The sequence below is a fragment of the Geotrypetes seraphini genome, chromosome 3 (assembly GCF_902459505.1).
Source record: "Geotrypetes seraphini chromosome 3, aGeoSer1.1, whole genome shotgun sequence".
NCBI classification, from domain to species: domain Eukaryota; kingdom Metazoa; phylum Chordata; class Amphibia; order Gymnophiona; family Dermophiidae; genus Geotrypetes; species Geotrypetes seraphini.
In genome coordinates, this window is record NC_047086.1 from 27,760,610 (window position 1) to 27,776,532 (window position 15,923).

A 15,923-nucleotide genomic window follows, 5' to 3' on the forward strand; every position below is an offset into this window, starting at 1 on the left:
TTTCTCAATTTTATTTCTTTCTGAGTTTATAGAGATTTGAATAGGGTGCCACAATAGGGAGTGACTTTGTATAGCTCACCAGAAATGCTTCCCCAAAACGCCAGAAAAATGCAAACACTACTCAAATTTCAATCACTAATAGCTAATGCAGATTTTCTTTTCAGAACAATAATTATTCTTACAGCTTTTAAATCATAAAAAGAAAATTCAAATATGTAATTCAAGTAATACCTGCAAAGATTATAAGTATTCATCCATTAACAAATACAAAGTGAGTTTTCTTTAACATGCAAGCAACATTCTGAAGAAACAAAGTCAAAATGTATTCTACACGTTTACAGTGTTCTCCCCAGAAACTTTTTCCAGCCGGGTGGCATGAAAAAGTAGCCGGGTGGGGCGGGACAGGGAAATTTGGTGGTGGGGAAAATTAAGGGCTCCTTTTACTAAGCTGCAAAAGTGTTTTTAGCGCGTGCAGAATTGCCACACTACACGGCTAGAACTAACCGTCTAGCATGTGCGGCAATTCTACGCGAGCTAAGCGCACGGAAAAACCGCTATCGCAGCTTAGTAAAATGAGCCCTAAATGTGTACTATTTGTATTAGTTAATTATTATTAGTTATTTTCCAATGCTTTCTTAAGGTTTGACACTTGTTCCATAATATATATATTAAATTTAAGAAGTATCCAATTCTAGAATAATTTGATATTTGCCCTCTTTCAAATGGTACAGAGCAGCGTCTCTCAAACTTTTTTAACTCCGGCACACTAAACGGAGCAAATGTTTTTTCATGGCTGGAAAAAATTTCTGGGGAGAACACTGATGCCCTTATTTTCAAGGTCCAATCACATCAAAGAATGATGCTTATCTGGGCAGTTGTATAATAAAAAGAATGGATAAGATAACATGAGAAGTGAAATTGTCATGAATCGGAGGGATACATACCCTGTAGGTCCTAAAAGCAGGCTTGTGGATTAGATATAAACTATGAAGGCAGTGGTATACCTAGCATATGTGACACCCGAGGCCCATCATTTTATGACACACACCCCCCATCAGTATGAAAAACATGATTTTTAGTAACAATCCACACATCACATAAGAGTGTGCCTAGGAAAAGGCAGCATCTTACATACTACAGTGAGCAGTACATCAATACACCCATTGTAAAACTAAACAAGCCAGACTAGTACAGATCAATCCTACACAGTCAATCCTAACTGAAAACCATAGAAACATAGAAAGATGACGGCAGAAAAGGGCTATAGCCCATCAAGTCTGCCCACTCTACTGACCCACCCCATTAAGTCTAAGTGCCAATGTCCTAGTTCCCTATCTCGACCCTCGTAAGGATCCCACGTGGATGTCCCATTTATTCTTAAAGTCAATCACGCCGGTGGCCTTGATCACCTGCACTGGAAGCTTGTTCCAGTGATCCACCACTCTTTCTGTGAAGAAATACTTCCTGGTGTCACCATGTCTTTCGAACACACCTTCGCCTGGTATGGAATATGCAATCACAAACTAACCTCTCTCCCTTTTACAAAACTGTAATGTGGTTTTTAGCTATGGTGGTAACAGTTCAGACTCTCATAGAATTCTGAGCAATTACCACCATGGCCAGTGCTAAAAAAACGCTCTACAGTTTTGTAAAAGGGGGGATAAAATAGAAAAACATGGACAAAGGTTAAATTGAACTACCAAGAAGCTGGACTCTGTATACAATGCAACACCACAGAAACAGCGATGCATCTCCCCTAAAGCAAAAAAATAAATAAATATAATTTTTTCCTATATTGTCTTCTCTGGTTTCTGCTTTCCTCATAGTCTTGACACTCTCTTCCTTTCATCCACTGTCTACCCTTTCTCTGCCTCTTCTATATGGCATCTTCTCTCCTTGTATTCCCCTTACATCTCTCCCTACACCCCTATTATTCTGGCATCCAGCTTCTTCCCTTCCCTCCTTCAATGGTCTGGCATCTCTCTCCTCTTCTTCCCTTCCCTCTCCCACATCCCCATGGTCTGGCATTTCACTCTCTCCTCTCCCTTCCCCCCACTTCCATCAGCATCTGCCCCCTTTCTTTCCCTCCAACCCAATTCCATCCAGTATCCTTCCCCCTTATGTCTCTCTCTCCTTTCTCTGCATACCAATTCCATCAGCATCTGCCCCGTTTCTCTCCCTCCACCACCCTTCCTTACCACCCTGACCTCCTTTTTCTCCCTCCACCACCCTTCTATACTCCTCTCTCCCTCCAAACCAGCAAGGTCCCATGATGACTGCTTCTGTTACCTCTGCCTCTGGAAGATGTAAGTGACGTTGGAGGGGGTGGGCCGGCAGACACAGGGAATTGCAGCAAGGTTCCGTAATTCCGGAGGCAGAGGCGGCAAATGCAGTTATCGTGGGACCTTCCTGCACTTCAGTGCGGCTGCTGACTTTGCTTCAGAATAAGTACGGTAGCCGTGCTGAGGTGCAGGTGCCATTTAGAGCAGCTTGGAAGGTTCTGGATCCAGCCGGCTGTGTACCCCCCTAGGGCTGGCACCCGGGGCAGTCTGCCACTGTATGAGGGAACAAAAAATAATAGAAAGAATGGATAACTTGACCAATTTAGACATGTCATACAATTATAACCACAAAAATACATCATAAAATGTAATTCTAAACTCAAAAGACTCCAGACGAAAACCATACTATAGAAAGGAAACCAGAAAAGACCAAACCCATAGTACTAAGATCCAAATGCTAAAATCGGACATGTCCATTACGAAGAGACGTGTGAATCACCGCTAATTATAACGAGTGAGTCTTTAAAATATGAGACGGTAACGGATAGCCAGACCTGGTGAACGGAAGTGACAAATACTGGAGCCAAAACCAGAGCACCGTGATGAAACTTGAATATGGATACCTTGCATTTCTTGGCGTTGAAGCCCAGCTGTCAGGTAGATGACCAACGTTCCAACAAAAACAGGTCCTGCGTCATACTATCGTGTAAATCGGAGCCGCTCACTATGTTACATAGTTTGGCGTCGTCAGCGAATAGTGTTATTTTACCTTGAAGCCCCTGAGTCAGGTCCCCTATGAATAAGTTGAAAAGGAGCGGTACTCCACTTGTCACTTCTGACGTTTTAGAGAGGGTACCGTTAATCACCACCCTCTGAAGTCTACCATTGGCTATTTTTTGGGCTTGCGAGCTACTTTTAAAATGACCAAGTCAAAATGATCTACTAACAATAAATTTTTTTTTTAAAAACCACAAAGCACACTGTACGCAGAGAAAATGTTAATAATCATTTCTATTCTGGGGTTTTCTCAAAGAGGTCAAAGCAGATGACTCTATGCACTGTCACCTCACTAACAACCATACAAAAATAGACAAATATACCCCCTCCCTTTTTACTAAACCACGATAGCAGTTTGCTGCGCTGAATGCCCACCGCTGCTCTTGACGCTCATAGGCTCCCTGCGCTAAAAAACGCTATTGCGGTTTAGTAAAAGGGGACCATAGTGTAAAATATAGACAGCAGATACAAATTCAGACACATTTTGATCAGTAAATTTAAAATAAACTCATTTTTCCTACCTCATTGTCTGGTGATTTCATGAGTCTCTGGTTGCACTTTCTTCTTCTGACTGTGCATCCAATCTATCTTCCCTTCTTTCAGCCTGTATGCTTCCTCTCCTCCTGACCTCATTCCCCTCCCCCCAACTTTTTCTTCCTCTCGAGTCTCTTCCTGCCCTTTCTTTCTTTCTCTCTTCATGCCCCATTTCTTTTTTTCTGTTTCTCTTCCTGCCCTCTTACTTTCTTTCTCCTTGCCCTCCCCCAAGCCACTGCCAATGTCACTGCCATCGGGGAACAGGCCCCAAAGCCGCTGGCCTACGCCCCCACCAACCTCTCCCTACTTCGGGCCGACCAGCATTCCTCTCCCCGATGTCAATTCTGTCGTCGGAGAAGAAGGCTGATCGGCCCAAGATCACAATCGACTGGGGGAAATGCTGCCGGGTCCTGCCTTCGCGGAAACTGAAAGTAGGCAGGACCCAGCAGCAAGAAGAGCAAATGGAAAACTCACTGACCTGTCTCCCGCCTTAGCCCGTAGTGAATTTATGCTTCGGGGTTCTAACAAGTGCGTGCCGGCTTCCCTTCTCTTCTCTCTCCCCCCCCCCCGGACATAACTTCCGGTTTCGGAGGGAAGTAAAGGGAAGCCGGCACACACACGTTAAAGCCCCGGAGCATAAGTTCGCTACGGGCTAAGGTGAAATCTTCAAGTCGGCTTTTTTTTCTTTATGTTGAGCAGCAGCGGAGGCAGCAGAATTTAGCTGGGCGGTCATCTAAATTACCCGGGCGGACCGCCCAGCTGAAAGGCCCTAGGGAGAACACTGCGTTTAGAACGTATCAGTTCATGAACATTTTGCAAAGATTAGTAGCATTCAAGTAGAAACATCTGAAAATTTTACCTTTCTTGCAGTGTAAATGTCAAAAAATGGCTTGTTTCGGACACTAAATGGCTCGTGTGCTTTATCAATAAGTCCATTCTTCATTTTCTCATGCCTTGGAAATATAATCTCTTTTTCGATGCATGATAGTCGAATGTTAAAATCACAATCTCCAACTGGTTGGCCCTGCCATGTTAAATAAAACAGGCAACAATTAGATTCAAATATCTTTGTTCACAAACACATATAAACCAATGATCAGTGTTTTCCTGGTGAGTAATCCTGGATTACAGTGCTTACCCAAGTACTGTCAAACTATAGTTTCTCCTATCAAAAATTATATTTCCTTATTACTACTATTATTATTAATGATAAGATCTAAATAAACTGCCCTGAAAGGCTTCTCAAGGGGTAGTATATCAAATATGAAAAATCTTGAAACTTGAATAAAATAATTTTGCAAACTGAGCCAGCTCATATCATAAAATTTATACTCATACATACTCAAATATAAACATATCTATTGAATTGTAAATTGCCCTCAAAGTATTTCTTGAAAAACCCACTTAATGATTTTGAAAAGTAGGGATCATTAACACACACTGTGATCCAAATTAAAATGTCAAGTACTCTGTAGATATGAAGCATAGCAACTTGCATCTTGGTCAAAAGCCAGAAGACAATCAAACATCGAAGTACCGTATTTTTCGCTCCATAAGATGCACTTTTTTCCCCAAAAAAAGTGGATGGAAATAAGGGTGCTTCTTATGAAGCAAATATACTACCCCCACCCCCCAGCAGAACCTTTAAATTTTGGAGATCAGTTGGCAGCTGCCTGATGCTTGTCGGGGCCTGCAGCGCACAAGCGCGCTAATGCCTGGGACCGCAACACTTCCTAATTGTGCTGGTCACCGGTGCTTCGCTCGACGGCTGCCTGCTGTTTACCAGCATGTCGGGGCCAGCAGCGCACTTGTGCGCTGCTGTGTGGGCGCGCACCACTTCTGAATGGCTGCCTCAATTCTCGCTAGCTTCTCACGAGAACTGAGGCAGCCATTCAGAAGTGGCGCATGCCCACGCAGCAGTGCGCTTGTGTGCCACTGGCCCCGACATGCAGGTAAACAGCAGGCAGCCGTCCAGCAAAGCACCAGTGACAGGCACAATTAGGAAGTGTCGCGGGCCCAGGCATTAGCGTGCTTGTGCGTCGCAGGCCCCGACAAGCAGCAGGCAGCCAACTGACCTCCACAATTTAAAGGTACTGCCAGGGGGCTGGGACAGAATTTAAAGGTGCTGGGGGTATGTAAAAGTGATGATTGATTGATTGGAGGTGCTGGGACGGAATTTAAAGGTGCTGGGGGGGTATGTAAAAGTGATGATTGATTGGGGGGGCTGGGACAGAATTTAAAGGTGCTGGGGGATATGAAAAAGTGATGATTGATTGGGGGCGGCTAGGACGGAATTTAAAGGTGTCAGGTATATATTAGTATACAATTTGGTTCAGAATGGGGTTATTTCTTGTTTTCCTTCTCTAAATCTAGGGTGCATCTTATGGTAGGGTGCGTCTTATGGAGAGAAAAATACGGTACTAAGTATTCTCATATAGTTTTTAATTGTAAACTCCTAAAAAAACTCCTAAAAAAATGGATGCATAAAAAGCACGCCTCCAAGGTAATCTATAGCAGGGTAGATACAATTTAAATCTCTAGTCAAAAAAACTTGATTTAAATCATTGTTTTCTACACAAAGACTCATTCTGTTGGTATAATCCTAATATTTATAAGCAGATGAAGGTTTCATGATGTTGTTTTATTCAAGCCACCACTTTTACGGCCTATTGCCGTTACAGGTTTTCTCTTCCAAGGACAGAATAATAATATGATAAACCTCAGGCTATATACAAGACTTGTGAAATATAGTAAAGCCTTGGTTTATAAGCATAATTCGTTCCAAAAATATGTTTGTAATCCAAAACACTCGTATATCAATGCGAATTTCCCCATAAGAAATAATGGAAACTTCACAACCCAAAAACTTTAATACAAAATACTGTATGTACTCGTACCTTGCTTGTTTAGAACAGTCACTACACTCCTGCAGTGTCAGAGAGAGAAGAACCATCGGCTCAGTTGTGATGATGTGGTGTGTGTATACTGTATGTACTTGTATTGCAAGACCTTGCTTGTATATCAAGTTAAAATTTAATAAAAATGTTTTGCTTGTCTTGCAAAACACTTGCATACCAAGTTACTTGCAATCCAAGGTTTTACTGTATTCTGCACAAAAGGTTTCACTTTTATTTTACTGCTTGCTCCTCCCACCTCACACTTGGCTCCTTGTGCAGATATATAAAATTAGCAATTGACCACTAGATTCACTAAGCAAATCGATTGGTTTGTGACCCAATTTCGCTCCGACCCAATTCACTAACCTGTGTCCCGATCATCCTCCGATCTGCACATGCAAATGAGGGGGAATGGCATTCAAATGATTGCAGGCAGCGATTCACTAACAAAAAACATGCAACACCGACAAACAGATGGTCTGTGCATGCTCAAGGATTGCTGTTCAGTGATCCGATTCAGTCTGTTGAGGGCGTGATTCCGATCGCCCTCATTTGAATGAGGGCGATTCGTGAATCAGCCTCCCGGATCCGGATCCGATCCGTGTCCTTAGTGAATCTAGCCCTAAGAGGTTGATTCTGTGTACATCGATTTGCAAAGGAACATGGGGCTAAGGCCTTTTTCTCAACTCTGTATATTTTATAACATTTTTGCATGTTATCTCTACAGACACAAATTCAAGTTATGAGAAATGCAAAACCAAGCATCTGTGATATTTTCTGGATAGAAAAATTGCCCGTGACATTATGAATGGATTAATGGAATTCATTTACCAAAAAAATGAAACATTGCAAAAATATGCAGCATCATGCTACATAATTAAAAACTAATCCTTAATTCATAATGAATAACTTTTGGACTACAATGTATCTTAAACAGAAAACTATCCTTAGATAGATTTTTTTAACTCAAAAAGCATTTTATTTTTTTTAAAAAAACAATTTAAATAAAATAATTCTGATTTAAATTTTTAAAAATCCAATTTATTTTTTTAAATCACTGATTTTTATCCACCCTGATCTTCAGTGATGTGAAAGTCCCCTCCCTTCCTGATTTCCCATATTAGTGCACATATATTAAATTTTTAAAAAATGTAATATTTAGACAAAAGGAACCCAAATTAAGACAAACAGAATTTATAAATTATTACTTCATTTACACACACACCCTCCCCTTTTTACAAAACTGTAGTGCGGTTTTTAGTACCAGCCGTGGTGGTAACAGTTCCAATTCTCATAGGAATTCTATGAGCGTTGGAGCTGTTCTTTCGCCCACTACTTATGAGGAATTCAGGAAGCGCCTAAAAACATATCTGTTCCTAAAGTATCTAGACAGCTGACCCATTCATCTCTTTCTCCTAATAACGGTTCTTTGACCTATTAACCACTTTCTTTCACCTCTTTTAAGGGGACAACTCTTTTAAGTTCAATCAATTTGTACCTTCCTTTCAATCAATTTGTACCTTCCTTTAGTCTTTTGTAAACCGCATAGAACTTCACGGTACTGCGGTATATAAACTGTTATTATTATTCTCGCTGCAGCTGGTGCTAAAAACTGCGTAACGGTTTTGTAAAAGGAGGGGGTTTATTAAAGGAACAAATTATCTCAACCCATAACACCCATATGAAAAAAATAACTGCCCCTTTACTTACTTAATAAAATAATTGATCACATTCTAGATCCAGCTAACTGAACATAGCCAAGCTTGATTACAGCCATCCCTGCTGAAACAACAAACATCACTACACATCTCCCTCATTATTCGTGGGGGATAGGGGCAGAGCTGGACCACAAATATCTTCTGATCCAGCTCTGACCCACCCCCGCCTCCCTCCCGCCTTCCCCCCGGCGTCCCGGCATTACCTGGTGGTCTAGCGGGCTTTCGGGGCAGGAGCGATCTTCTTACGCTCCTGCCCCGTGCAGATCGCCAATAGGAAATGACTGCCGTGAGTTCCCTTAGTCTCTCGAGACTACGACGGGAACTCCCCACAGCCATTTCCTATTGATGATCTACATGGGGCAGGAGCGTAGGAAGATCGCTCCTGCCCCGAAAGCCCACTAGACCACCAGGTAAGGCCCCCCCAAAAAAATCACGATTATGTGAAATCGCGAGTGCGGAAATCGCGAATGGGGAGGGGGAAGTGTATACATTTAACCTTACCATAAGAGTCAAGTAGACATCACAAAGTTTATTCTGGAATGCTATGCCATAATCAAAGGAAATTCAAGAAGAGATAAGAAAAAATTACTGACATAATCATGAATTTATATGGCATGGAACTATTGGGCGGACTGGATGGACCATTCAGGTCTTTATTTGCTGTCATTTACTATGCTATTAGTGATAGCTTACATGGTAAAACAGGAAAACAATATCTTTTTTTAGATATATCATTGATAGGAAGAAGTGCAAAAGTGGCATTGTGAAGGTGAAGGGGAGAAATATGTAGAAGCTGATGAAGATAAGGCTAAATTGTTTAACATATATTGTGCTCACAGCTGAAACGCCAGGAGCGGGACCGCAGAAGACAAACGCAAATAAAGATGGAGGTGCGATAGATCCTGATTGATTATCGGAGGATTGTGTTCATAAGGAGCTAGCTAAACTAAAGGTGGACAAAGCTAGGTCTTCAGCTATCTCTTTCATAGGAGAAGCACTGTGAAATAAGTTGCCTGGACCACTAAGAGCTCTTGTAGATTTTCAGAAGTTTAAGAAACTTCTAAAAACTACATTATTTGTAGAGATATTTCAAGAAATGCTTTTTTCCAGGATCATGAAGGGAAGATAATGAAGGGAATAGATTTAGTAGATAAAGACAGGTTGTTCAGCCTCTCCAAGGTAGAGAGAACAAGAGGGCACTCTCTAAAGTTAAAAAGGGATAGATGTCGTACAAACGTAAGGAAGTTCTTCACCCAGAGAGTGGTAGAAATCTGGAACGTTCTGGAGGCTGTTATAGGGGAAAACACCCTCCAGTGATTCAAGACAAAGTTAGATAAGTTTCTGCTGAATCAGAAAGTATGCAGGTAAGGCAAGACTCACTTAGGGCACTGGTTTTTGACCTAATGGCAGCCGCGTGAGCGGATTGCTGGGCACGATGAACCACGGGTCTGACCCAGCAGCAGCAATTCTTATGTTCTTATGATACAATGTTGAGTGCTGTAAAAAATGGTTGATATGAAGGACCTGTTATTTGTATAATATGTGTTGTATGTTGTTTTTAAAAAAATGTTATGGCATCTCCGCAGGCTGACCTTTTCAATGCTTCTCTAGAATCGGGAGTTTTACTGGAGGACTAGAGAAGGGCAGATGTAGAAAGCGACAGAGGGTAGTGGTCATAAAGTCATTTCTAAACCTCTGGGATGCCAGTGGACCACGGTGAGAGCCATTATCTGCAATATGAAGAAGACTTCGAACAGTGATGAATATTTCCAGGAGTGGCTGGTCTGCCAAAATTACTCTAAGGGCACAGCAACAACTCATCCAGGAAGTCAAACATCCAAGAACATCCAAAGAACTGCAGGTGTCAGCTAATGTCAGAGTTCAAGACTCCACAATAAAGACTGAGCAAAAACTAGTATTCATGTGAGACTAACAAGGGAGGTTCCATTATGTTTAGCATAAATCAAATACAGCATTCCAAAGTAAGAACATCAATCCAGCAATCAAACATGGAGGTGGTAATGAATGGTGTGGGAATGTATTGCTGCTTTAGGACCTGGAAAACATGGCATTATTGAAGGAACCACGAATTATGTACTGCACCAGAAAAATCTTATACAGAATGTTCAGTCACTTGATTGTGAGCCAAGGATGAAGCTTAACTGGGTAGTGAAGCAAGACAATAATACCCAACACAAAAGCAAGTCTACATCTGAATAGCTGTGGAGAAATGAAATTAGAGTTTTGAATTAGCTTAGTTAGTCCTAACTTGAATTCAACAGTTCTGAAAAAAAGGAGAGTATGCAAGAAAAATTATGAGTATGTCTGAATTAAAGCAGTTCTATAAAGAAGAGTGAGTCAATGAAGATTGCTCTTGCGGAAAGGGATGTTACCAGTGGTGTTCCTCAAGGTTCAGTTCTTGGGCCTGTTCTTTTTATAACATTTTAAAAGTGATATTGCTGAGGAGCTGTCAGGTAAGATTTGCCTCTTTATGGATGATACCAAAATCTTTAATACAGCAGACACACCTCACAGTGTGAATAACATGAGGAAGAACCTAGTGAAGCTTGAAGAATGGTCTGAAATTTGTCAGCTAAGATTTAATGCTAAGAAATGTAAGGTCATGCATTTGGGCTGCAAAAACCCAAGGGAACATTATGTAAGAACTTGTATGCAATAAAAAGGAATGGGACTTGGGTGTAATAGTATGCAATGATCTTAAGGTGGCAAAACAGGTTGAAAAGGCGACAACGAAAGGTAGTAGGATGCTAGGGTGCAAAGGGAGAGGTATGGCCAGAAGGAAAAAGGAGGTATCGATGACCCTGTATAAGACTTGTGAGACCTCATTTAGAATACTGTGTACAATTCTGGAGACCACTTCATCAAAAAGATAGAAACAGAATGGAGTCAGTCCAGAGAAAGGCTATTAAAATGGTTGGTGGTCTTCATCATAAGGAATATGGGGATAGACTTAAAGATCTCAATATGTATACTTTGAAGGAAAGGCAGGAGAGAGGAGATACGATATAGATGTTTAATGGTATAAAAATGCACAAGGCAAATCTTTCATTTGAAAGGAAGATCCAGAATGAGAAGGCATAGGATGAAGTTAACAGGTGATAGGCTCAGAAGTAATCTAATTGGCGCATTTTTGTACAATTCTTCCACGGGCCTGATAAAATCATATTGCGGGCCATATTTTGGAGATCCCTGGACCACGAAATCTTTTTTTTTTTCACTCAGGAAAGTTCACTCCTTGAGACCTTCTTTAGACCACAAGTACTTGGAAACTATGATTCATATACCAGTTATTTATTAGATTACTACAGCTCCCTTTTTGCAGGTCTGACACTCACCAACTTGAAGTATCCCCAGCTCTTAAAGAATATAGCAGTAAAAGTTACTGTACTATGTAAAAAAAAAATATATATATATATATATATATTAATAAACAAAAACTCTAGATTTTATATTCGATTCTCAAATTAATGGGAAACCGATATTGATCATTTATTAATGGTCAATATTGATTTCCCATTAATTTGAGATTCAAATACAAAATCTCAGTACTTTGCTATTGTGCCCTTTTCCCCATAAGCCTTCACTCTTTTTGAGCCATTACTTACTTCTCAATGCACTTCTAACTTGCTAAGATCTTTTTAAGCAAATGTGCTGGTGATTCTTACTTGATCCAAGATGAGACTCAGAATTATATATCTCTTGGCCTTTAGCTGTCTGCCCCCCCTCACTTTGAAATTCTTCATCTCATGATTTAAGAACTGAAAATACATTTCTTGAGTTTAATGCTGGGATCAAGTCTTTGCAAGAAACTAGAAACTGATTCATGGGTGCTGTTTGGATATTTGCCCTTGTAACAACGTTAGTGAAAGTAGGTCTGGAACCTTGATTAGTCATAACCAGACAATGGGTTAAAAGTAAAACAGTAGTTACAGAGAAGAGGTAATCTGTTTCCTTCACAAGTTAGAATAATAAACAGCTTGTCTCTGGCCTGGAGTTACAGAGTTAAAGTTCTGTCTATTCAATATGTATGTATGTTCCAGCATAACTCCGAAATGCATGAACAGATTTCAACCAAACTTGGTATACATATCATTTACTATCTGGGAACAAACACTGTGGGGGTGGGAAGGGGGTGACATATAAAGAATCATCGAAAAAGACATATATTGCTTTGACCAATTGTGTGAAGCTTGGGAATGATGTCACACTGTGCTGCGATTGCTGTAACAATGCCTCCAAGGAAACAATATAATCAAAGCTACATCTAGAGCAGGGGTAGGGAACTCCGGTCCTCGAGAGCTGTATTCCAGTCGTGTTTTCAGGATTTCCCCAATGAATATGCATGAGATCTATTTGCATGCACTGCTTTCAATGCATATTCAGTGGGGAATCCTGAAAACCCAACTGGAATACGACTCTCAAGGACCGGAGTTCCCTACCCCTGATCTAGAGCTTCAAAAACAGTCCAGCATCATAACACCTGACTACATGATGTGAAAAAGAGAGCTGATACATCAGGAACAGTGTGAGGCCCGACTACAGGATATGAAAGATAAGTGTCTAATCCATAGTTTTTGGGCTCGCTGAGACATAGAGAGGGCTGTACCATAGAAAGGGCCATTCTTGCTGCTGAGATTGGGATATCTGAGCAACGCCCAAGTTCCAAACTTATAAACCAGTTCCTTCCTCCCTGACTTGAGTGTGTCCTGTACTTTTATCCTTCCTGATCTGCACCACTGTTGAATAACTTCTCCCTGGGTAAAATCTTACATGTGCAATGACAAAATTTTGCTTACTTTTCTTGTTTTTTCTTTACGTTCTAAGGTAATGAAAAGCTTAATAGATTTCTTTAACTTTAGTTTTTTAATGAATTTTTATAAATTATACAAAGCAATATTAAACAACATTATAACTAAAGTCCTCTACTAAAAATCCAGAAAAACAAAACTATACTTCTCCTTCCTACCACCCACCTCCACTTCAGTAGGCCAAATTTACAATAAAATATACTAAAAACATAAGAACAGCCTTACCTGGTCAGAACAATGGTCCATCAAGCCAAGTAGCCTGTTCTTACGGTGGCTGACCCGGAACCTTCTCTCCAACATTAGAACTGAAGTCAGAGGGAAGGCTTGTGGGCCAGCTATGTGCAGCATGAGAATCACTGCATGTGCCGTCCCTGCACAGGGTTGCTGCTGGGGGAGGATGGAGCGAGTCTTGCTCTAACTAAGTAACAGGGTTGGCTTTGGAGGTGGGGGTGGTGCAGCAGGCCAGCAGGGAGGGATCTCCAGCAGCTGTTTCATCAGGGGCTTCTGTGGATGGGTCAGCTTTTGGGGAGGGGGTGTGGGCGGGGCTGGCAAGGATCCTCAGCAGTGCCTGCGGCTTCTGTAGAAGGGTCAGCTTCGGGGAGAGTGCAGGCGGGCAGGGCAGGCAGGGATCCCCGGCGTGCAACTTAATTTTGGGACAAAGCTGGAATAATAATAATAACTTTATTTTTTCTATACCGCCACAATCTTACGACTTCTAGGCGGTTTATAGTGAAGAGAGCTGGACAATCAGCGAATTACAGAATATAATTAGTAAAATACACATATTTCTCAAGTTATCAGCATGGTGTTAATCGTTTTAGAAATGGTAACTGATTAGGAGATAAATCTATTGAACAGTGCTGTCTTAATTTCTTTCCTAAATGTGCCGTAGGTCAACTTAGCTCTGTTGATGTAATTGCCTAGCCAAGTCTGCTGTTTGCTAGCTTGAAACTTCAAAGTTCTGTCCAGAAAGGACCTGTATTTGCAATCAGTGATCCTTGGAAGGCGGGGGGCGGCACGAACTCAACACAGAAGGAAGGGAAGGGACATGAACATGGGACACAGAAGGAAGGAAATAGAAAGGGACAATGAGTGTGTGAGTGAGAGATGGTGCACATGGGGAAAGGAAGAAAGGAAAATTTGGTATAGAGAGAGAGGAGTGAGGTAGAGATGCATGGGGAATAGGATGAGAGGGAGAAATGTTAGATATGGTGGTGGAGAGGGCATATTGAAGGGGATGCAAGGGAAGTAATGTTGGACATAGTGATGGAGGGAGAAATGTGGCACTGTGCTGGAGAAGGGTGATAGAAGGAGAAATGGGCTTGGGGCTGGTGGGCAATGGTGAAAAAAGCGGCACATGATTAGGGGGATGAGAGAGGGAGAAATGTTGAATGTGGCAGTAGAGGGAGTGGGAGAGATGCCTGGATCTCTCAAAAAGATGGAGAGTGAGAGTGAGTGAGAGAGTGAGAGTGAGAGTGAGAGAGAGAGAGAGAGAGAGTGAGAGAGAGACTTGTTGCCAATAGGGGTACAGGAGAGCGGAAGAAAAGTTGGACTCAGGAAGGGACAGAGAGAGAGAGAGATGTTGGTTGAGGAAGGGAATGATGTCCGGAGGGGAAGAAATGTGCAGGAGGCTGAAAGAAAGAAATATTGGAAGACTTATGAAATCACCTGACAACAAAGGTAGGAAAAATAAGTTTATTTTCAATTTAGCAATCAAAATGTCAGTTTTGTGAATTTATGTTTTGCTGTCTATATTTGTCTATTTTTCTATAGTTGTTACTGATTGCATATTTTAAAGTCATCTGCCTTGACCTCTTTGAAAAAAACCCCCAAATATAAATGATAATTAACATTTTCTCTGCAGTACAAATTTTATTACCAGATGAGTCATAAAATATAATAAAATGTTATCTAGTTCCCAGTACTGTGCTTTGTGTTTTTTTAATTTTGTGGTTGCCATTATGTATTAATAAAGATTATATTGTGTGTATATGAAAAATGGATGCAAGACACTGTTACAATTAGTACTATTATTATAGGGGGTGGGGTCAGGGGCGTAGCTTGGGCAGATCTGGGGTGGAGCTTGGGCGGGGGTACTCAGTTGGTATTTGTTAGGCTTAGGGGGTACTTGGCTTGAAGAAGTTGAGAAACACTGCATTAGTGGGACCTTAAGAATGCTGTGGTGAATGAAAATATTTATGCATACCAAGACGACAAGCTTAAGTATCCCCATATACTGGAAATTAGACTACATATTTAACAAAGTTTATGGTGATTAGAGTTCTAGCCATAGATCAAGAAAAGTGATAGAGTCACATGCACCAGAAATGTATCTAGTATATTTCACCTATTTATTGTTGTTGTTGTTTTTTATGCACAACTTTCTGTTCTGGTGCAATGCACCAGGTAAAAATTAAAAGATGTGAAATTGGAGATTTATTTTAACTCCTGAGAGGCCTATAACACTGCACTGGGAACTAGATAACATTTTATTATATTTTATGACTCATCTGGTAATAAAATTTGTACTGCAGAGAAATTTGCTGGTTTTAATTTGCAGGGTATAGTGCCAACCTAACAGTTCAGTTGGGTGGCATTCAACACAAAAACTGAAAAGTTCAATTGTACTGAGCACACTATTGACAGTCAATTCCTATGGGCGTCAGAGTATTTACCGCAGCGACTCGTGCTGTCAGTTCTAGTATAAGGACCCGAGTGTTTCTTATAATTAATTTTTAGATTGAACTTCAAATAACAATTTTACCATTTAAAACAGAATTATTTCAACAGTAAGGCTTTGGAGCACATTTTTTTTATGTAAGTAGTATTTTTTTTTTTTTAATGGGTCTCTCCTTCCTCTTCTGGATTCTCAGCACAATTGAACCA

The 15,923-nt window shown here is 41.0% G+C and overlaps 1 protein-coding gene across 1 annotated transcript in view; it reads right to left on the reverse strand.

Annotated features, from left to right (window-relative positions):
• Window positions 1–15,923, reverse strand: part of RNGTT (RNA guanylyltransferase and 5'-phosphatase) — a 599,480-nt gene that overhangs the window by 332,636 nt on the left and 250,921 nt on the right. Inside the window, exon 11 of the mRNA XM_033938319.1 lies at window positions 4,453–4,617. Coding sequence (XP_033794210.1) covers window positions 4,453–4,617 — 165 coding nt within the window. The remainder of the gene's footprint in view (window positions 1–4,452; window positions 4,618–15,923) is intronic.